The sequence below is a fragment of the Calonectris borealis genome, chromosome 17 (assembly GCF_964195595.1).
Source record: "Calonectris borealis chromosome 17, bCalBor7.hap1.2, whole genome shotgun sequence".
In the NCBI taxonomy this organism is placed as follows: domain Eukaryota; kingdom Metazoa; phylum Chordata; class Aves; order Procellariiformes; family Procellariidae; genus Calonectris; species Calonectris borealis.
Genome location: NC_134328.1, coordinates 9188392 through 9210821, shown reverse-complemented (window position 1 = coordinate 9210821; position 22430 = coordinate 9188392). Strand labels below are relative to the sequence as shown.

The following is a 22430-nucleotide window of genomic DNA, read 5'->3' as shown; positions in this document are numbered from 1 at the left end:
CTTTGTTCTGTGCTTAAATGTAGTACTGCTATGATTTTATCTCAGTTGAGGGTTTTTTTTTGAATGATATGGGCATATGATATTAAAAGCTTCTTCAGCTATATTATTATGGCAGTGTTGTATGCTAATACAATTTATTCTTTTCCCTGATGCTTTATAGCAGTACATCTGTACTAGCAAAGTCCTTGTAGTATCTAAAGACACACAAGTAATAAGCCCCTCTCTACAGCTGTTAAATCCCTGTCTATATTACAGATTCCTGCCCGCTAAATTGGGTAAGGACTGTGAAAAATGGTTTCTTTTACCAACATGGCTGAATTAGCAGAAGATGCAAGTATAGAAGCAGTATAATGCACAGTAAACTTTAGTACTAATTGTTTTAAGTCTGAGGGGTAGTTTTAACTATGCTGATAGAAAGCACAGGCTTGCCGAGTTACTCCATTAATTTTAGGAGAACTTTTGTAGTAAAAAATACCAATATTCTGATAGCAGTGAGGTGCTGGCAGTATAGATACACAGAAGGTGTTCACATCGAAGGATTTTTTTACGTTATCATCTGCAGACTACTAATACCTTTCAAAACTATACTAGATGTATTAAAACAACAAAGCTTTCTTGTGTAACTGTATAGATCTATGTTACGAAGTTTCTGGCATAGCTGTGAGCACTAAGAGGAATGTTAAAAATGACACCAGTAAAGATTTAGCTATGCTGGCAAAATACTCATATAGAATACTCCTTTTGCCAGGATTGCCTGTGTCTTTTGGGGAGAGAGGTAGAAACAAACTGGCAGAAGACCTCAGTTACCTCTTCTGTTGGAGTTTTGTTGTTGTACTTGCACATAGATGCTGAGTAAACCAGTCCAAGGTCTAAGAAAAACTCCTTGTGATGCTGAAAAATATGAAACACTAAGCAGATGTGACTGCTAGTTGCAGTAAAAGCTTTGAGTCCTCAGGGAACAAACAATTGGGTTCACAGTCTTTGAAGAAGTTTGAGACAGAGAGCTGATTGATTTTTTTTGTGCACAAAACTGAAACGCAGTTTCATGAGTGACTCTTGCCGTGTTTGTTGATGATATTCGTAACATTTCAAGGGACCTTAAAATTAGATTAGCTTTTGGCCTAAATGTTGAAGTGGTTTGATCTCAACTGATCCTGCTACTGAGCAACTTCTGCTTAGCACTTCCAGTTATGTCTAGTTATGTCTGCCTTTTTTTTTTCAGTGAGTAGCTCTCTTGTGCTTGGGCTGGGTGATGTAGAAGAGCCTGACATTTCCAGGAATTTATTATCTCTGGCAGAAGTCTTGTTAATGTCAGTTATTGATAAGTAGGAAAGTAAACATGTGGCTGATTAGGCAGTGCACTTTCAATGGTTTACCACTAGTCTGATTTCATGTCACAGCACACAGTGGTCCTCCAAAGAAAAATTCTTCTACCACTAATTAATTTTAAAAATTATTTTTACTGTATGATTTTGGTTCTAACTTATATACTTTTTGCTCCTTTCTAATGTAGAAATTTTTTTTCTTGTTTACAAATTTCAGTCACATTAGAGATACCAGTTTCTAGTCTTGCTAGAAATACTTCTGATTTAAGAAATAAGTGTGGCAACTGTATTAACCTTTAATGAATGTTTTCACATGCCCAAGCAGATTTTTTCTATTTGCTGATTGTGAAATATTTGAATTTAATAGCAGTAACAAAAACACAGGGCTGAAAGTTTATAAAGGCCAAGGCAGATCTGCAATCAGTTATTCTGATGGAAGGCATCACTACTCTCCTTTAGAGACATGTTGTCAGAACTGTTTATGTGAGCTCTCCCTACCCAACTTCCAGGAAGATAATTGCTTTAGAAAAAACAATTGAAACAGTAGTCTTTGCTAAGCTATCTTTTTTAGGCTGAAATAGGCTTAAGGGGCACTCCTTGGAGTAATGATCATTGTAGATTTTGTAGTCTTTCTTGGGCAAACTGTGTCCAGAAGTCAGTACACAAGTTTGACTCTTCTGATTTTATAATTTTCAAAAGAGTATTGCTGTAAGTCTGTTTAGGCTTGAAATAATCCAAATCCAATAATCTGTCTTCTAGGCAGAACCAGACTGACAAAACTTGAATACCTGGTTTAAAAGGAAATGTAGTCTGGTTTAGACTGCATTTTGCTTAACTGCTCGCTTTACCATATGTATCCTAATACACATTAGTCTTTCAGCTGTTTCCAAAGCCATCTCCTTTTAAATGTTTAATATTTAAGAACCAATTAGTTCCATTTTGTTTTGTTTGGATAGTTTGCAATTAAGCATTCTTTCAAGTGGGTTTTATTTAGCTAATTCCGTCACAAAAATAAGCTCTAAGGGAATGAAGAGAAGTTCAAGCTAGCCAATGTTTATTTTTATTATTAATAATTTATATTATGGTAGTCCTCAGGGAAACTAGGGCCCCACTAAACCCAGTTTCCTCTGCATGTAATGACTTTGTCTCACAAAGCCTTATACAGCAGAAGACTCTTTTTTACTGCTATGGCTTAGTGCAAGGGACCCGCTCTATACTGCAAGGGAGTGTACTGATGAAGAGCATATGAAGAGAAATCAAGAATAATTTTTTAAGGAAGCTTAAGCTAGGAACCAGAGGGAAAACCTGATGCATCTTTTCTATAGAAAGCCAATCACTAATGCATTTTTCCAGTGTGAGCGCCAAATCATGATTACAAAGGTCTTGTTCGTCCTCTCTCTGAAGTTATGGCAATGCTCCCAGTGACTTTGATGAGAGCGAGATAGGGCAGAGAAGCGATGGTCCTAAAAACCTTATCTATTTCTGAACTAGCAGCAGAAGACACTTTGTATTTTAAGAACACACTGATGAGCAAAGTTAGTTTAAAAAATTTTCATGTTTGGTCAGATTTCTATCAGAAGTTATGGTTTTCACATCTGATCCTAAATAATTGGTCTACTTTATGTTTTACAGAAGTCTTGAAAGAAGTGATTTAGAGTCCTTTCACACCTGCTAAATGCAAAGGAGACACAGAGCCAAATCCTGGACTTCTGTAAATAGATTGATTTGAATAGAGTTGCAGCAGTTCATATAAACTGAGCATCTGGCCTGCTCTCTATGGGATACTTGTCTGAGCTAACTGGATAGAACTGACATTGGGATGAACAGGGCTGTGAAGTGGAAGTGCCTTGAAGCTAGTGTAGTAATGCAAATTTTCACCATCAGTGGACTTACCGTCCTTCTCCCCTCCCCTTATGTGGAAGCACCAGTCTTTTCTGTACTCTTTCCATAATTCCAAATTCAAAATCTAGGCAGAAGTTTTCCTGACCTATCTGTTCCATATTCCCGTCCTCATTAGTTCAGTTTAAAGGGGGTAAAACATCTGTTTCCAAGTACAGCTGTGTGGTTAGTATGTAGGCCTTTTTTTTTCCATACAAAAATCACTAAATCTGGCCATTTAAGACACAGATTTTATAGGAGCTAGAGTTGGGCTGCGCAAAGTTCACCTCATTAAAAACAAACCCAAACCAAATAAAAGGAGAGAATAACAGCATAAAAAATGTGGGCCATGAATGTCAGAGCATATGTATTAGGAATTGGTAAGAAACGGAGGGGAAAGTACAGATATATCCACATATATTCAAGGGTTCTTGGTTTTTTCCACAAGTAAAGTTTACATGCTTGTGGAGTGTCTACAGAAAGGGAACATTAGTACAGAACACAGTGTTAGGATTGCTGTGACAGCTATGCTAATTTGTTAGAAAATATAATGAGTTCAAGCCTGTGTTAGAAGATACTGAGTAAATTCAGCCTAGATAAAATGTTCAAACACACCAAATAATTTTTTGACGCTTCAGCTGTTAGCTGGCCAATAAGAGACATTCTAAATTGTCTTGATTTTCATATATCTTTCTAAAAAATACACCTTTTTCCATTATCTTAAAATAGGTACCAAGATTCACTAATCGGTAGCGGAAATACAGACTTTGAAAAAACTAAGTCTGTGTCTACTCAGCATTAAAGAAAATACTTTGCTTTAAAACATAAACCTTTTTTCTCTCCTATTTCCCTCTTATATGACATTTTGTATACTTTTCCTCTTCTTCCAGCGTTCTTTGGGACACCAATCCTAACTTAGCAACTTCATTATTTCTATGGCACAAGATTGTCTTGGTAACATTTATGGGAATAAAACATGGTTGCCATAGGAAGTTGACTTAATGGTTTAATTCTTAATAAAGAGACAATTTTCTTGATCAGACAGTTAAATGACAGATAGTTTCTCCCATTTCAGAAGCATGCCAGGACATATACTGGTATATTGTGATTCACAGACTTCAGTTTTTGAAGATATCAAAATACATCCCACATACTGTTGAACATCAAATTTCACTGTTACTGGAAGTTTGTCATCTGTTTTCGTTAATATATTCTTCTTAGTGTAATAATCAAAACATATATCTATCCATCGTGGTGGTTTCTATTGAAGCTTAGACTTGGGACTTTCCACAACCTTAAGGCTGAGATAAAGGACCTTTCTTATTTCATAATTGACCTGGAAATAGGCTTTTAGGAGGCTCCTGCATTAGCCAATGGATGGAGACATGATCACACCTGATAAGTCTATCTATCTGTGACATACATTCAGGCATAGATTGGGGAAAACAAGGAGAATGAGGTATGTATTACAGAAGAATGTTCCTTGGGGTTCCTAATTAAGAAGGAGGAACCTCTCAAGGACAGAATTGGTAGGATTCAGTGCCTTGCTGCTAGGCAAATTTTCCTTTGTCAGAAATGGAAGAGCCTGTTCATCACTTGTAAATTGCTCTCCCTCAGCGCCATCTGCTTCTTCTCTTGTTAGGAATTTGTTTTTAAGTATTCATTATAACGTAGCTAACTGCAGACTCAAATTCTGCCAAAGCTGAAAAAGCTGCAAGTCAGGCTAGCGTGTGGAGCCTGCCACATTCCTGAATCTCTGATTCAGGCTTGCAAGTTTGTCATCAAGTTTGAAATTGAAACCAGAGGAGCTAGCAGCAAGCCCTGTGCTCATAAATCAGCTGATAATGGGTGAATTGTTCTGTGCCTTCCCCTGAGGAGGAAGGGAAAACTCAATGCAAAAGTGCTCACAGCAACTAGAAGATCTGTGATGTAGGCAAGCATGGAGAAACTACATATGGCTGTATGAATATGCCACATACTGGCAAAGGAAGTAAACGAGGATTTTGGTTATATGCAGTCACTGATTCTTTTCTTATTACAACATTACCAAAAAGTTACAGTGGGATTTACAGCCAACTTTGATTCCGAGTAACAAATTTGCATGAAAGAAATAGGCACAATACATCAGTGTGTGATCCGTGACAAGGTCTCCTTTGTGCTTCATTTGTTTGATACCTGCTGCCACTAGAGGGAGGTAAAAAAATTCACCACAAAATTGTGTCTTGAAAAATAGTTTCCAGGTCATTAACTAAGTGCAGGCCAAGATTTGCTGCCGAGATTCTACTGGAAATCTGGAATAAATGACTGATTAATTTCCTCTGGATGTGCACCAGTGTCACTGAGAATAGAACTTGGATCTGTATGCTTAGATGAAAACTAATTAGAAATACAGTAACATTTTGAATTGCAGGCTTGAAAAACAGGTCATCTTGGACTTGAAAGTTGAGTCCTGTGTTCAAAGAACTACACTAGAAATGGTTACATCAGAGACACTACCTCCAGCACTGGAGAAGCTATCTCAGGGGACTGCTTATGATATTTAAATTTATTGCTGCATAGGAAACCTGGACTCCAGAACTTCATTTCCAGAAGCTGGCATAAAGCTATAGAAGGGCCTAATGACTAAAGCAATAACTTGGATCAAAGCCGTTTATCTGATTTTCTTTTTATGGCTTGAATATGGCTAGGAGGAAAGTATGTCAGATATGCAGTATTTAAATATATATTTAAGAGTTGAATCTAGATATGCCTAGATAAAATTTGCAAAAATACCAAAATGAGTTACACACTGAAGCCCCATCTTTCTAAATAATGTAAGCTGTGAATGTAATTCTTATTAAAAATCAGTTGAACTAATTCCTAAGAGCCTGAATTACTTTTGAGAATGGGATTATATTCCTGAATCATCTGAGATTTTCAAAATACAACCCGACAGATGTAAGTTTGGTGCAAAGTAAAGGGCCTGTCTAATAATCTGAGTTAAACAGGTTTAGGCCAAGAAGTTCTGTGGAACACATGTGCAGCTTTGTAGAGAAGCAAAATCTTCCACCTGCAGCAAAATTGCTATGTCATTGCTCACATTGCTCAGTCTTAAAACAGCAGAAATATCTGGTGAATACGAGTGGAAGAATGATTGTTCATGGCACTGTACAGCTATATCCAGTGGACTTTACAGCACTGTAGCTAAACATACCCTCTTTGGTAGAAGATGGTTTCCTGCATGGGTTGCATCTTTCTGCAAAGAAAGCTGAACAAGTTCAGCTGTCTACATTGTTTTATTCCCATTATAGGAACCGGGGGGGGAAAGACATGAGTAGGGGTGAGATGGGAGAGCAGGAAAAGTGCAAGGGAGAAGCAAAATTTACCTCTTAGTGCTTCAGAGACGGATGATAAAAGTACTAAGGGGAAAATTTTCAAAAGCTCATCACAGGCAGCTATTTGTCTCCTTTACCTCCATTTTCGCAAATCTGTTTTACCGTATAAAAACAAAATATCAAACATACATTTTCTGTATCTGTAACTGCAGTGGCTCTTCCCCTGTGTGTGTGGTGCACTAGTTGCAGGTTATATGTGTTGGTGTGAGACACCAGTTCTAGATAAATGATATCCACAAGTCAGAATTCCCATGTTAAAGTGAATTACATATAACCTTTTCAGATTCTGCTGTGAATCCTTGTGCTGTGAATCCTTTCCACAGAAAGGATTTATCTGAAGAAAGGATCCCTATTTGAGTGTAATGCTGTGTTAAAATAGCTACATTGAGATGTAGCCTCAAGGGCACTTTCTGTCTCCCTAATTCAAATGACTTTTCATCTCTTGAAAAATAACCAGAGAAATTTTTCTTAGTTCTGCCAATAACTGTATAAATAGAATTTAAGGGGTTTTAATCATAAATTTGGAATGTTTATCTAGCGATGTAGACATTGCTACTGAGGTCAATGGTTTTTCTAAAGAATGCTCGAGAGCAAAGATTAAATATAGTGTGTATTTTCCCAGTGGATTCAACACGGTGCTGTACACAAGATGGTCGCTTCATTCTTTGTTCAGTCAGTCTTCCTTACATCTACCTTTAGAGTAATTAGGGCTGAGTCATGATGTTATCACATCTCAGGAGTTTCATTAATTTTAATGGTCTGGATTCTTTAGATGTCCAACACTGCAAAGTAAGTGCCAAGGTCTAGAAATTTCCAGCCTGTTCCACGGTACATTGAAAGCACAAAAAGCTTCAGTGGTTCAGGCCCAGATCAGCCCTAAGACTTTGTGCAAAATGTTTGACAATATTGTAATACATTGTGGTAATCTGATTTTTTTTTCTTTATCATCAGTGTCATGAAAGACTCAGATGCCATTGTTTGCCGCAAGTGTTTTGAAATGGATACCACCCATCATAAGCATTCAGAAGTGTTAGTTAATTCCATTGTTCCTGAGTTTTGAAATAAATGAGATGAAGAAAAATAATTGTGATTACATCAATGTGATGGTAGACAAATGTAGCCCAGTTTGCAAAATTAGTCCAAAGTTTGACTTATGCTAGGAATTTTCTGGTGTAATTATGTTAGGGTTGTCTTTTCACGTATTAAGTATTTGCAATATACATTTCTATCAGCTAAGACCCTAAGACAGATGCAATTATAGCAGCAAAACAGTTATTGTGGTGGAGTTTATAATAAGTTCAGGGAAGTGGAATGAGTAACTTAGCATCTTTGACTGAAGGGTTTTTTAAAACAGCAAATGATTATTTGGAATCACAGATCATTTCTAGAGTAAGTCCAGAGATTGCCTCTAAAGTCCCTAAATGTTCATCTACTCAATCACTACTGATTTTGGTTACGTACAGCGAAAATTGAGTTTCAGTAGAAATGGTATAGAACCAAAACACATTAATGGCAAGGTTGTTTGGCTGTCATGGAGCTGAAGTGAATTTTATAAAACCATGCTCTAAAAAGACATTGATGCTAGGTGGAAACCCTACAATAAAATCGATATACTATGCTATGCAGAAATCCGCTTACTAAGAGGATTTTCCATATAGGCACAAATATAAGCTACATATTTTAGTGCCAAGGCTGCAGTTCCTCCAATAAAATGTTGAGCACATCTGATACTGAGAAAAGGGTCATGTTGTGACAATACCAAATGAAGTCAACTTTGTTTGGTTTCCACAGCTAGAAGATAGAATGGCTCTATTGTCCTTCCAAGTAAAGCTAATGTAATATTTACAAATAAAATTATGTATGAAAGTAACAATAAAAGTCTAAAAATGTAAGGAGAAAGTTAGCATCAGGCGGAGTAAGATAAATTGTCATGATCACGTAATGTATCCAGAATCACAAACATGATCTTAAGACATTGAAGTGATTGGCATTTGATAGTTTGTGTTCAGTCATTGTGGTTATTTTCTATAGTGACTAATAATTTACTTGATTTCAAACTGGCTTTTATTTTGTTAGGCAGCTGCTGCTTGCTGAAGCCAGTGAACAGGGGATACTGAGATACTAGTGAGATATGTAGCCACTTGTTGCCTAGGCTATCAACTCGATGTGTGTGTCCACAATTAGCTGAAGGAAACAGAAGTCTGGTACAGTTTTTGTAGACACACAACTGGGAGCAAGTGTGTGTCTCTTAACCAACTGATCATTCACAATTGGAACACTATAAATTTTAAGGAAACGCGAATACCTTACTCTAGCAACAGTTCACCAAGTTCAAGTGAACTTCTTGGAGATATTAAAAGAAAAACATGGCTACTAATTTAAAGTACAAAACACAAGCAGAAATATTTTGCAAGAAGTCAATGAGTCATATTTTCCTCATAAAATTGTTGAAACCATTGTGCCCAGAAACAATTAAATATGTGACTAGGGCTGGAAAAGTTTAGCCATAAACACAAACAGACACCAGTTTTTTGTTTGTGGAGGATGAAGGTCGTTTGGCTTGAGGAATATCCTAATACTAACAGAGACGAAGGAGAACATGCAATTTGAGTGTACTCACTGCTGCATAGAAGCTCAAATGTTTGGCCCTACATGCCTGGATACTTGGTAACACTGAAGGTTAAATGCTAATAGTCTATTATGGCAAATCATTGAAACAGGGACAAACAAACATACTCCTTTAATTTGAAAAAAATACTCTTTTGGTTTATATTAAAAATACATTCCTGAGACCTGAAGTCTCCATCTTACAAAACTGCATGTAAAATGTTTGAGTCTATTAGTACCTGGCAGTTTGGAGGTCTGTTTAAGACTCACAAACTTTACAAGACTTTTTCAAGAGTCCTTGTTTTTTCCAGTAGTTCAGTGTTTCTATTGCCCCTGGCAATAGACTCCTTCAGTTTGGCCTGATATTTTTGCGCTCTACATATGCCAGCCCCTAGCTAGCTACCGTATTCACATTCTGTGCTTTTTGGGAAGATTAAAAGAGGGAAAGTTCCTCTGCTCCCCAGGGTATAATCCCTGTATTTATGAGATTTGGAGACATTGGCCTACACAGCAGAGGTTACAGGTTGGAAGACAGATTTGAACTCAGCTTTGTCGGGGGTCCTTATCTGATTTATTTCTAGCCTAAAGGGGGAGTTGAATTTGAGATGTGTCCAGATGCTTTTTCTCAGGGGCAGTTGTAACAACGTAGCTCAGCACTTTTATACAGACACTCTGGCTAGCAAAACCCTCTGTTTAAACAACTGCATTTATAAATCTTTCTTACAAATAAAATGTTGTCTTGACATCCTACTTACGGTCTTCTACTCAGAAGTGTGAAATGAGCTGTAAGATTTCTAGGTCGCTACAAAAAATATATATGCAGGTGTGTACCAAGTGGTATTTGACTTTGTGGACATTATTTCAAAGTAAGAAAGATAACCCCTTTAATGGCGCTTTCCTAACATTATTTAAATTCTCTTCATTCTTATAATGTGCTTGTGAGCTGCTTTTGAATGTAGCTACGCGTTACAGCAGAACGTGACACGGTCAGTGGCCTTGAGGACTGAGCTTTGTGCAGTTAAAAAAACAAATGACCCATGAGAATTTTTAAATGCTTATGGCTATGCGCAAGTGAGGTCCAATTCATCTCTCATTTCTACTAATTTGCAACAGTGTATCTTCTTGAAGTCCAGAATTATATTTGATTTATAAAAACACATGTGGCAACAGAATAAAGTCTAGGCAATTTAAGCAATTTCTTCCTTTCACCAACTGAGTTTTGGGGGTCTGTACATTTCCAACTTAATTCTTTACATCTAGAGTTCAGATTTTTACTTTGGGAATCGTCTTACCATTTTCCACTTTCTGTTCCCTGTCAAGGGTCTGCCTGATTTTGTTTGTTTCATATCTATGTGCTTCAAAGGCTTTCAGTCTCACGCTATGTAGGCTTTAGGAATCCTATAAAATTAGACAAGCTTTTCCTGAACTTTCGTCCTCCCTTCTACTAACTTTCCCAATTTAGAGAGCTGAAGAATAGATCCTGAGAATCTGGCTTAGCCTTGATGAGGGATGTGGTCAATAACCATGAGGCTATTCCTTTTATTTCTTCCTTTAACAGCTTGTTATGCAATTACATTTTTCAGTAAGTTGCATGTTTTTTTCAGTCTAATGATCCTTTTGATGAGGTGACTGTTCACAGACTTATAAGCATCTGAAAACTAGAGGAAAGAATGGAAAATATTTTGAAACTTCAGCTGTGATGTGATGCAAGTACAATCTCTGATTAAGGGTGCATCCTTTCAAAGCAAGAGAACATAAGTGCTGTACAGTTTGATTAAAAGGTGATTAAGATGCACCTAAATTTTTCCATGTAACAGATTTCTACTGATACTACTGAAGCTATGGAGTCATGTGGACTTCGATGTACTGAGATACAAAATACCTAGCCATGCCCAACACCTCTTTTGACAAACTAAGTAGCTTGCAAAGCAGGTAGCTGTTTGGCTCAAATTTATCATTTTCACATCTTGTTCTAAAATCTTTTGCCTGTTTTTCATGGATGTATTCATGAGCTTGGCACAGCCTGTAGAACAGACAAAGAAATGGGAGTCTTAGACCTCAGCCCCGGGAACTGACTGAGCGGCTTCTCATGAAGTAGTCAGGTCTCACTGCAGGATCTCTGCTGGTGGAAATCCATGACAACTTTTGTTACTGCTTTAGCAGATAATGATAGCTAAAGCATAGTCACTTACAGTAATTCCCTGTACTTGCAGACTAGCCCAGAATTAGCAAAACACTCCCAAATCTCACCCCTCTTGGGAAGTATAGTTCAACCATTCAGTTCTTTATATGCAGTCTGGAAGAGCATTGAGTTAGGTTGCTCTCCAAGTTAGTGGCAGAGCCAGGAAAAGAGCCTTATCCTGACATTTCTGGGCCTCTAGTATGACTAATTGTAGCCATGCTGGTGGGATAATGTCAGGCATAGGGGTTGAGTGTGGATGTTTCTTTGCAGTATCTACTCTGATAGATTAAGAGCTCACTGTTCTTCAGAGCACATTCTGTAATGTAGGACAAAATTTTGCATGGAGCATCTCCATGTAGAGCTCTTTATTGGAGTTTGTACTTCTCTCTACAAATAGATACTCCAGCTTTTTGTTTTACTCAGTTTTACTCAGTTGTGGTGTTTACATTACACCAGCTTGGGGGGGAAAGGAAGGGAATTTTTCTGTATATTAACTGTCTGGGTGATTTTATACAGCTGCTTTGAAGGATATGTCTGTTACTTATATTGTAACTTGGATTCTATAGACATATGGCAGAGAACACAATTCTCCAGAAAGCAAGAGTTTGATGGAAAACAGAAGAGAGCAATCCAAGAGAAATCCTGCCAGAGGAGGAGCATGAACCTGAAATTTACTGTTGAAACCAGACTTCTGCCTTGGGCTTAAGTACCACACTCAGCCAGTTCTACCATTGACTTCAGTGTGGCTCTGCACAGATGCAAGGAACTGCTTTTTGGACCTGACTAAGTCTGGAGCTTAAGTATTGTTCTGGCATCCATACTGATTTAGAAATACACCGGTTGGCCTGAACTCCTTAAGCAGTGGGACAATTACAGGGTTTTTAAAAAATCAGAAATGTAGAGAGCCTGTGAGTTGAGGCTATTCTGGCTTTTACATAGTGAGTTTGTAAAATCAATCAGAAATTGAAGAGGGCATGAGAGATTTCATTTTAGACTGTTCAGTCCCTTATTAATTGTATTGTGGATGGCAACAGAGGAAACGTGTATAACAGACAAGTCTTTTTTTTCTATTTAATCTACTGTCTGTTGTTCTGACTTTCCACTTTCATGCAGCTCAGCCCTTGCAGCAGCACAGGTCTAAGCCTGAACTGCCAAGAAGGTTTTGACTCATCTGTTTTTCTGTTTATTTCAGAAGCCGATAGACTTACTGACTGGCAATCATGTCGGTCAAACTCACATTTGTCTCTCCTGGTGATGGGGGTGGTATCAGCAGGAGTTGTTCCTTCACTGGATTCAGCACTGTGCAAAGCAGAAAATTAGCGTAAGTAACACAAAAAGAAAAGCGCCTGATGGTTTGGGCAACAAACATTAGGTACTGTGAATGTATTTTTTAGCCTAAGACATCTATGTGTAGAAGTTGTTCCTTAATTTTTATCTTAAAACTATTGAGTGTTGTCATGGTTCACTGATAAATACCTATACTTCACACCATACTGTCTTACTACTATACACACTATACTTCAGAGATGGCTGGATTTCAGAGGTTATGTATCAGACTGTTAATAGTGTCCATTTCTTCTAGAAAAATGAAGGACTGCAACCCTTTCTGCTAGCAGCCTAGTAGTAACTGATATTTTCTGACTAAAACCTTCTGAATAGTTATGGTAATTAAAAATCTCATAGACCTTTCAAAAGATGGGGATGTTAATGGTGAATCCTGGCAAGATATGTAACTGAACCCAACTCAAGTTATTCTGGAGTTATTTAAGCAGAGCAGCATTGCATGAGAGGATGGGCTGCTTTCCAGCAATGCCAGAGACGAGAGGAAGGGAGGAATACAAACAGGCCAAGAAGGTCACAGCAAATTTACTGCTATCAGTAATAGGTCTATAGTATAGCCAAGGTTGCAGTCCAGTCTTCCAGTCTTCAGTCAAACCCTGTAATTGCTAAACTATCCTGCATTGTTTTTCCCTTTTTGCTTATCATAAATTGTTGTGTAGCATTGCTCTGTGTAGATAACTGTGCAGCTTTTCCACTAGAAGTGCTCTTGTTCTTTTTCTGAATTTGGTGATCCCTGTATAGCCTGTTGAGTGCTTTTAGAAGATATGATATATAAATGGAAAATTAATATAATCTCTGACTGCCAATGCATGCTAGAATAATAACAAAGTGAATCATTTAGCAGTATCATATAGAAGTACTGGAAAGTATGCCTCTAAAAGTATTGTACTCAAAGAAATCCCATCGTGTATCAGTAAAATACCTGACTCATGTCATAAAATCTATTTTCAAAGAACCAGATGACTAAATTATCCTTTTAGTTAAACACAGCATGGTAAAGTATGAGCAAAAATGAAATTCCAGCATGATTGTGATGTAATTAAGAAGTCTTCACATTTGAATAAATTAATTTGTTGTGGAAGCTGAAAAATACTATTACACCTAGCAAAGATCAGGCATCTAAAATCACACCAATCGCTAAGATCTTGAGAAAAACACTGTCAGTAAATTATATAAACAGACTTGAGATCAAGTACATAGTGGGAGTTCTAGCAGGGAAAGGATCTACCAGGAAAAGTGTTGAACAGCTGTTTCTCCAACAAAGGCACAGTCCAGCAGGGTAAGAATGCTCCAAACAGAAGAGTTCATATATCCCTTAAGATTATTCTGTTACTTTTGGCTGCAAAGGTTTTCTAACCAAATGCCTCTCTTTATGCATTTTTTATGATGTTGCTTTTCATTATTTAAGTGTTTAGACAGACAGTTTTGTTCAAGAATCACTGCAGTAAGGAAAATTTGTGTACTAGATACTCAGTCACAGCCCAGTGAACACCCGAGAGCCTTCCCCAGCATAGTGAAGAAATTATTTAATCACCCTTTCCTAACTTATCTCTCCCTCAGGCACTGTTGCAAAACACAGCAGGAGATTGCAGGGGCCCTATGCAAGGTCTATCCAAAGGATGACACACAAATCAGGTCCACATGGAGATTCTTAAGCAGATGCTAAATATACTTTTGCATTTCTTTAGCAACTTCCTTTTGAGGCTCTCAGTCAGACACACTATTTCATTTTTCCTCACAATAGCCTCCACAGGAAGTAAATATTATTACTGTTATCTATAAAGGGAGAAATCTGATACTTAAATTAAGTTCACAAAGGAAAGCAGCAACATAGCATCTAGCTTTTAGCTACTGTCCCTAAAGGCCCATGTCAGCCACTTAACTTTTCTATTAAATGTATGAAAATGGGATTCTTAACATCAGTGCACTAAGTACGTATGGGCTCCATCAGTCAGTAGGAGATACTGAGGAAAACAGTGAGTTTTAAATCCCAACCTATCCATATGCAGTGCTTAGATGCTATACTTTAACTGACGGGAAATGATTTCCTAAATTTAGAATTTGCAGTCCAAAACTCTGAAGGTAAATATCAAAGTCCTTTCCTTTCCAAAAATAAACAAAACACTGGAGTAATTTGGGCCTTTTAATTTCAAAAGATAGAATTATCTTGTATCTTCCATATGGTATCTTGCTAATTAGAGTACTCATCTAAAACATGGAACTGGATGCTATTTCCTTCTTTGTATGAAAGAATTTTAAGTGATGATCCTTCTAGGAGACTCTTTCAACTGCTGTTATTGGCTAGACTGTCCCTTGCTGTTGAAACCCTCTCACTTTGCATGGAATACTCAAAGATTCATTATCTTACGAAAGAAAACAATATTAACGTAAGTTTCTAATTTAACAGTTGTGTTCCTCATTATAGGTAACCTGAGCTCCAAATGCTTTGGTTAATTAATACTTTACATTAAGCCATCATAAAAAACTAAGATAATCATTGGGGTGAAGTAATTAAATCGGCAGTAATGTTTGGCAACACCTGATTTTATCAGATTTTTTGCAGATTATATGTTAAAAAATTGAGTTAAGTGGAAATTTAGCACCAGGATAATTAAAGTGGTTACTCAGAGGTTTCTGTAAGAGGACTGGGGACAGCTCTCAGGTGTGCTGGGCCTAGGATTTAATTACCAAGATCAATAATCTCCTTAGGCCTTCAGTCACATGCCTAGAACTTAAAACAGCCAGTGGCTAAGTATTAAGCCTGTTGAAGTTCATAATTTCTCCAGGTGAGCTGAATTTAGGACAGAGATTGTAGAGAAGATGAAAAGCTTCTCTGGGAGCAACCAGTTGGCTTGGCTTGGTGGAATGGGAAACTTCTTTAGATAATGTTATTTTAGAGGGTTGACTTACAGGGAGTATTAACAAAACTGTATAAAAATAACGAAGACTTACAGGAGTATATAGATAGAGGTAAGCCAGGCATGAATCTGACAATGTGAAAGAACCATTTGCAGGGAGCTCATTTTCTGGTTTAAATGTTGTAGATATATATAACTAATGGCTCGTGGTATTCTAACTCTTTAGGTTGGCACAAAAAAATCCTGTGTGGGGGACTTCTGTTAGAAACAATATTTAATTTTGGTTTTGTAGTTGCTTTTAAAAGTAAGTAAGTGAGGTGTTAGACACTGAAAAACACCTTGATAATTGTATCTTATATGCAATCTGGGCTTGGTAGCTTGCTTTTCTAAAGTGTGGTAGGGCTCTAGGCCATCATTTAAATGGATGGTGAATGCAGACAAAGAAATAGCTATTTCTAAAGTTTTTTTATGTTAGCTTTATCAGTTAGACCTTGAGCAGATCAAAAGTTTGTTGCCTCGTTTTCCTGAATTGCAGGTGAGAGTCAGAATGGGAACGTCCTTGCCCTGCAGCGTGGCTTACTTGACTATTTCTGTAGTTGACCCAGCAACTGGTGTGAATGTGCACACAGAAACACGGCCTTAGCTAGCTGCCATGCATGTCTGTTTAGACAACTGCTAGCAGTATGAACATTAACTTGTTATTAACCTGGTATAAAAATGAGCTTTTCTTTTTCTTGCTCAGTGCTCGCCCCCCTTCCCAAAGAAATGGGGATCTGCACAATTTTTCTTTACTTAAAAAGGATAAGAGAGAACCACCAGGCACCTCAGGGTCTGCGTCAAGCTTGGAGAAAGAGATGTTTCTTATTGAAATTATTATTGTTGAAGTCACAAAAAACTTGCAGCTTTTCTGTGCTAGGTATTTAGGGCTGGGCTTTCTATGTTACCTGTTAACTTTCTAATGTTACCTGTGAAAGTACTCTCAGTGTGTCCAGAGCTTTTTTTCTTTTGAGTAAAGGTATATGGGATTGGGCATATAACTTGTAGCCTGGAAGCTTTGTGGGTTAGGCATCTCTCTTCTCCCAGGTGATGGGGTTTGCATCTTTCCCATATTTCTTTTCTCTTTCTACAGAAAGTCTCTCAGCAGAAGTTCAGTGAGATCAAGAATGTCACTGAAATCCCCCAAGGCTTATAATTCCCTGCAGAAGGGGGCAGTCATCTGGGATCCAAAGCCACTGCAGGTGAAGAAAATTTTTGAAGCTTTGAAGAAAGGACTTAAGTAAGGACTTTTTAAATATTGTAATTTACTTTACGTAGTCACGCTGCTTAAGTCTGTGTATCACAGTTCTCTGTCTCTATCTGGCATCTCTAAACGTATGTAGTGACTTTCCCAGACACTGGCTTGGGACCTTGTAAAACAAGTTTCATTTACTCTCAGACAGTCTGCTTGCAAACAAAGTGCTCTGATGTTTTCATTTGTTCCTAGTTTGTTACACTTCTCTGAAAAGTCAGTGACAGGTAGAACTCTGTGGGGAGATTCTCCATCTCTTGGGGAGCAACTAAGCTCTCTTGAGGAAGGGAGGCGTGCAGAGCATGCAGGGTGGCAGGCAGGAAGTCTGCAGATCAAGGAGAGACTTGGATAGGGATGGCACAGCCAGACCTGGGGGGTGATTGGCAGATGGAGCTGTGTGGAGTTTGCTTTGACTCAAAAAGCTGACTTAAAACTAAGTCTGAAAGTGAGGGTGTGCCCTGCAAGGACACAGCGGGGAGGCTGGTTCATAAACCATTTCTATTCTCTGTATGCTAATTAGAGAACGCTTGAAGTAAAGAGTTAGATATTCTAGTGGGGTTTTTTTTTTTGTTTGGTGTTTTTTTTTTTTTCCTTTTAATAGAATTAAACTCTGGAGTTCAAAAGTCCTCTTTCATCTCTGGGTGGCTTGTTATAAGGGAAAGGTCTAAGCAGATCCACCTGAAAACTTCAGCTAACTTGAGGTGATGAAACAGAGCTGTAGCATAACTCCATCTTCTTATGGCATTGTAAATAATATTATCTTGCTTTAAATGTAGCATTATTTCAGAGTCGTTATTATGGTTGACTGCACAGTCAATGTTGCATCAGTACAGACTTGAGTGAAAAGGCTAAAGACCAATTTTGTCCATTGTTGCCGTCTGGCAGATATGGGGTGTATGCAGCAGACATAATAGAGATCAAAGGATGGGCTGGCAATCTGCGTTTAGGGTATTCTGGCTTTGAGGAAGCTGTCAATTACCTCATAGAAACACTGGTATTATTCAATGCTGAAATGGCAAATAAAACATGGATGAGCTTGCTCTCTTGGTATTATAGACCAGAAAGGAAGTGGTGGTAAGTACTGTTTGCCTCCATCAGTGATTGAAACTGATCAACCTTTAACTGAGTCCTCAGATCTTATTATATAAGAATACATCTTAAATTGTTGCAGTTGATGTGAATGGGTCTAGCCTAATACCATAGGAATTTCACTTACACCCTGAAGCTACTATCGGAAGATAAAATACCTTTCCTTGGATTTTTAAACCCTGGAGCTCTTTCTGCTGGCATCCTACTAACTAACAGTTCCTTCATGTATGTTGCTGCTGTACTCAGAATTTTGCTACTGTATTAATTCTGATCATAGTTTGTTTTCTTAAGCAAAGAATATAAAAGGCACTGTAATAATACATTGTAAACTCAGATGCGTCCCATTTTTATTCCAATAAAAGACTATAAAGGCTTAGCCCTAAAAATATCAGTCAATGTCTTATTAGTGGATTCAGATTTAAAACAAATAATGAAACCAAATGTTTTTGCAGAGTTTAGAATTTATCAGAGCTTAGGGAGGAGAAATCATAAAGTGGATCAGAATTTGTTCCCAGTTCTGGAGGGAATGCCATATGATCAGACTCCTGCCAAAACTGAGTAGCTAACTAATCGACTACAGAAAACAACTGTATCAAATAGCAATGCAAAGTCCAAATTTTAAGTAGATGCAGACTAAGTCCACTTGGTGCTGGAGTGACTTGAATTTGTAGTACAGAACATGTTTTACGTGCCTGTTTCTTTATAGCTATAGCAAATAACTCTTTTATTCTGTTAACCATCTGGGTACTATTCCATCAAGCTGGCAATTCTAACATACCTAAATCTAAAAGTGATGAAGCTCTTCTGAAAGGAAAGTGAACCCTTTTCTGTCACCAGCCGTGGCTACTTCTGTACTGAGTTGTTAATAGGCAAGTGTAAAGAGCAGACAGCTGAATGCTGGAGCCACTGGGTGTCTTGGGGGGAACTGGTTTTGTAACAGTAATAAAATGAAATGCATCAAAGCAAATGTGAAGAAGTGCAGCTCTCTAAAATGAAGTTATTTTGTCTGCTTAGAGACTGTTTCTTATAATGTAGTATTTACCAGGTGACTCTTGGTCCCTTTTAAGCATAAGAGGAAAAAGTTACTTAAGTCTGCTCTGTATTAAAAGCAAAGTTGGAAGAAGATGGTCTCAGCAGAAATGGTTTAAGGCCCTGTGGGAACTCCTAAGGGACAACCCTTGCATGCAAGCAACTCTATAGAAGCCATCTGGCACCAAGTGCTTCACACCTTGCAAAATAGTTCTCATTCTGGAAAAAGTAATGGTTACATTACTCATCTAGCATACTAAAAGGTGGTATTCAGCTCTGTTTGCTAAAACACTGAATGACATGTGCCCTACCTTACACATGGAGTACTTCTATGAGCTTGATTTTGTAGTGCAAGTGTTTCATGTTGCAGTTCTTTGACTGTAAGATGGGGCTGGTTGATGAATTCTTACTCCTCAGTAACTGTAAGAGGAGACTTGCTCAACAAATGAACTGATCTTCTTACCTTACAGAAAAGGTTCCAGAAGGCCAAACAGGAATAGTTAGAGAAATCTGAAAAGGAGATCTGTGAGCTGGGTTATCTGTGTGTTAGAACTTGCTATTCTCCTCTTATATCCCTCCTTTCCTCTTGCTTTTAGTAGTACTTCCAGCTCTACTGTCTTGTTTCGTTTTGCCTCATATTCCCAGAATAAAGCCAATCTTTCGCTTGAATGATCTATTTTAGATGAAGGAAAACAAGAAATAGTGAATGTCTGAGTGCAGTGTGTGCATGTGTGCGTGTGTATACCTTATGCAGCAGTGGTAGCCTTCTTGAATTGCACTGTAGCATTCCACATCTTGGAGGAGTAAAAAGGATTCAGGAGGATTCCTAATGTACAGCATCTTTAAATGTTAGGTAACAATAACCAATATCTTCTGGCACTCGTTGTGTATAGATGCTCCTCTAGGAGTTACTTTGCATTTAGGACAAATATTTGTCTGTGGAAACCACCCTTTTTCATCTGTTGACTCATGTCCCTCTATATAACCATTCGCATCTCTAGAGAGTAAAACAAGGTAAGTCTTCTAGAGAAGGAAGTTGCTTTGTAACATTCTGCTAAAAAATTCTTTGGAGTGGTGTTATAATGAATGTACCAGAAGAATGTAACCCTGGGTTTTCTTCCTCTCCAGTGAATACTTGGAAGCACATCAGGCTGAATTGGATTATCTCTCTGGCCGACACAAAGATACAAAAAGGAACTCCAGATTGGTAAGATGCTTTTAATGTTAAATACTTAAGTGACTTTAAAAATAAAGTCACAAAAGTAGATGCTCTCTCACACCTGAGACTCCCAGGGGTTTTCCAGTTAAAGCACTGAGGTGAGGTCCAGGAAGGCATCACAATCAGAAATTTACCAAGCAAGTTAGCTCTAGATGTGAGAATTAAACTTGGTATTTCTCATTTTCAGTATCCAGCAGTGTTCTTTAGATAGTGTTTCTTTACTGGGATGATATCTTCTTGTGTCTGTTTAGTGATCAGTGTTTGCACCTGACTCTGCATGGACAGAAATGGTGATAAAGATCAGGCTTTGTTTTCCATAGTTGGTGAATGTGTCCTTGTAACCTAGATTCTGTCATGTTCGCAGCTCCCTAGAAGTACCTTCAGCAACAGTGCTAATGAAAAGACAACTCGCAGATCCAACTTTGCCTTTCATTTGGGAAATAATAGCTAGATTAAAAAAAAAAAATCAGAAACTCCTATGTACCATGACCAATGTCCAAGTTCCTGTTATAGCTGGTGGTGAGACTCTTACTGTCTCATTTCAAGCATCTGCAAAAAACAAACCAACCAACCATGCACAGAAAATGGAACTACTTCTAAAAATGTTGGACTGTTTCCTTATAGTAAACAATGCATCTTAATTTAGTGTAACTTAAGACATAGGTGGTGAGTCTTGCAGTAAATATGAAAGCATCATTAATATTTACAAATATATATGCTCTCCTGTTCAGCCTGTGCTATTTCTCTTTCAGGCTTTCTACTATGACCTGGATAAGGTAAGACTATTGAGGATGAGATGAAATGTTGCAAATAGAGAAAAATGGATGATGTGTCTGCAGTGTTACTTAAAGGCACATTTAGGAAATTTCTCAAGTCCCTCTCTCTCCCCTCTTCAAAAGCAAATCCGCTCTGTGGAGAGATACATCAGAAAACTGGAGTTTCACATAAGCAAGGTAAGGGGTTTTATATCTTGTACATGTAAGGCTTATACTGCTATATAAGCAATCTATCTAAATAGAAAATATTTTGATTATAATTCATCTGAAGGGGAATAAAGCTGGGTACGTTCTGAAAGCTGTAACCACTCTTTTTACAGAAGGAGGGGATTTTTATCTGTTTATTTTCTTGAATGGTTCTATTCAGGCTGAATGTTAGGCGCAACCTGACCTGAGTTTGCCTGTGAAACCAGTTTGCATACTCTGCCAGTTTATGCAGAAAATGCTGCTACATATTCTCCTCTGCTTCCCACAAGGGGCCAGATGAGCAGTTCTGTAGAGTGCATGTCTGCTGTCTGCTATCTGCTTCCAAAAGAATGAAATCTCTCCTCTGACATAGTTAAAGGTGTAGGTGTTTCAGTCTGTATTGAGAGAATCAGTTTCCTGCTCCCCAAGTAATTTTTCTTTGAACAGTGTTACTCTACTCCTTGTCTTCTAATCTGATAATAGCAGACCAAATTGTTTCTCAATATCCCATGCTTTTTTGCAGGAATGTCTACAAACTGTTGCACTCTAATCAGTCTGTAAAATGCAAGAGTTGCAGCATTCTGCTACTAGTGGGATTTGGTTGTGTTTTTTTCCAGGAAAGACTACTGATGTCCCTCTCCAAAACTTATTAAAACTATGCTGGGGTAATACTTGTTCATTCTTCCCCCACCCCCCAAATCTTAAAGGTAGAAGAACTCTATGAAGCTTACTGTATCCAGTGCAGACTACGAGATGGGGCCACTAATATGAAACATGCCTTTTCCTTGTCTCCTTCCACCAAAGCCTCCAGAGAGAGCCTAGTGGAGCTTTACAAGAACTTCCAAGAGTGCACAGAGGTAAGAAATACTACACACATGTAACGAAGACCTCATTGTTCCTTTGCAAAAAATGTACTAGGACTTGCTGCTGGCTTTTTTTTTAATGGTGCGGGTTAAAAACTTAACATGTGAATGAAATATAGGTGCGTAATGTGAACTGAAGCTTGTGAGATAAATACCTTACAGGAAAAGCTCTTGAATTCTATGCCCTTTTTTTGGCCCTACTCGGCTTGGCTTCATGCATTCGTGAAGACAAATGAAAAATCCTTTGAGTTTCTGCTTTAATACTGGGGTCCATTATGACTTCCTTTGGAAGTAATGGGTTGAGAATTGGATAATGAATAAGCTATGCTATTACTACAAAACAAGCAGTGGAAGGTAACTGACAGTGAACTGCTCAAGCAGTTCCACTCTTCTGTGGAGCGGCATCACAATTTTC

The 22430-nt window shown here is 38.0% G+C and overlaps 1 protein-coding gene across 19 annotated transcripts in view; it reads left to right on the top strand.

The window, feature by feature from the left end:
* RIPOR3 (RIPOR family member 3) overlaps nucleotides 1–22430 on the top strand; it is a 53424-nt gene that overhangs the window by 8761 nt on the left and 22233 nt on the right. For 6 of the 19 annotated variants that reach the window (XM_075166490.1, XM_075166487.1, XM_075166493.1 and 3 more), the window contains 7 exons: nucleotides 11933–12304; nucleotides 12559–12687; nucleotides 16695–16841; nucleotides 20100–20178; nucleotides 20943–20966; nucleotides 21090–21143; nucleotides 21860–22009. In XM_075166490.1, the coding sequence (XP_075022591.1) occupies nucleotides 12587–12687; nucleotides 16695–16841; nucleotides 20100–20178; nucleotides 20943–20966; nucleotides 21090–21143; nucleotides 21860–22009 (555 nt within the window). In that variant the 5' untranslated portion in view covers nucleotides 11933–12304; nucleotides 12559–12586. Of the gene's footprint in view, nucleotides 1–11932; nucleotides 12305–12558; nucleotides 12688–16694; nucleotides 16842–20099; nucleotides 20179–20942; nucleotides 20967–21064; nucleotides 21144–21859; nucleotides 22010–22430 lie in introns of those variants that run through there. The other 13 variants (XM_075166494.1, XM_075166492.1, XM_075166496.1 and 10 more) reach the window with 9 other exon arrangements.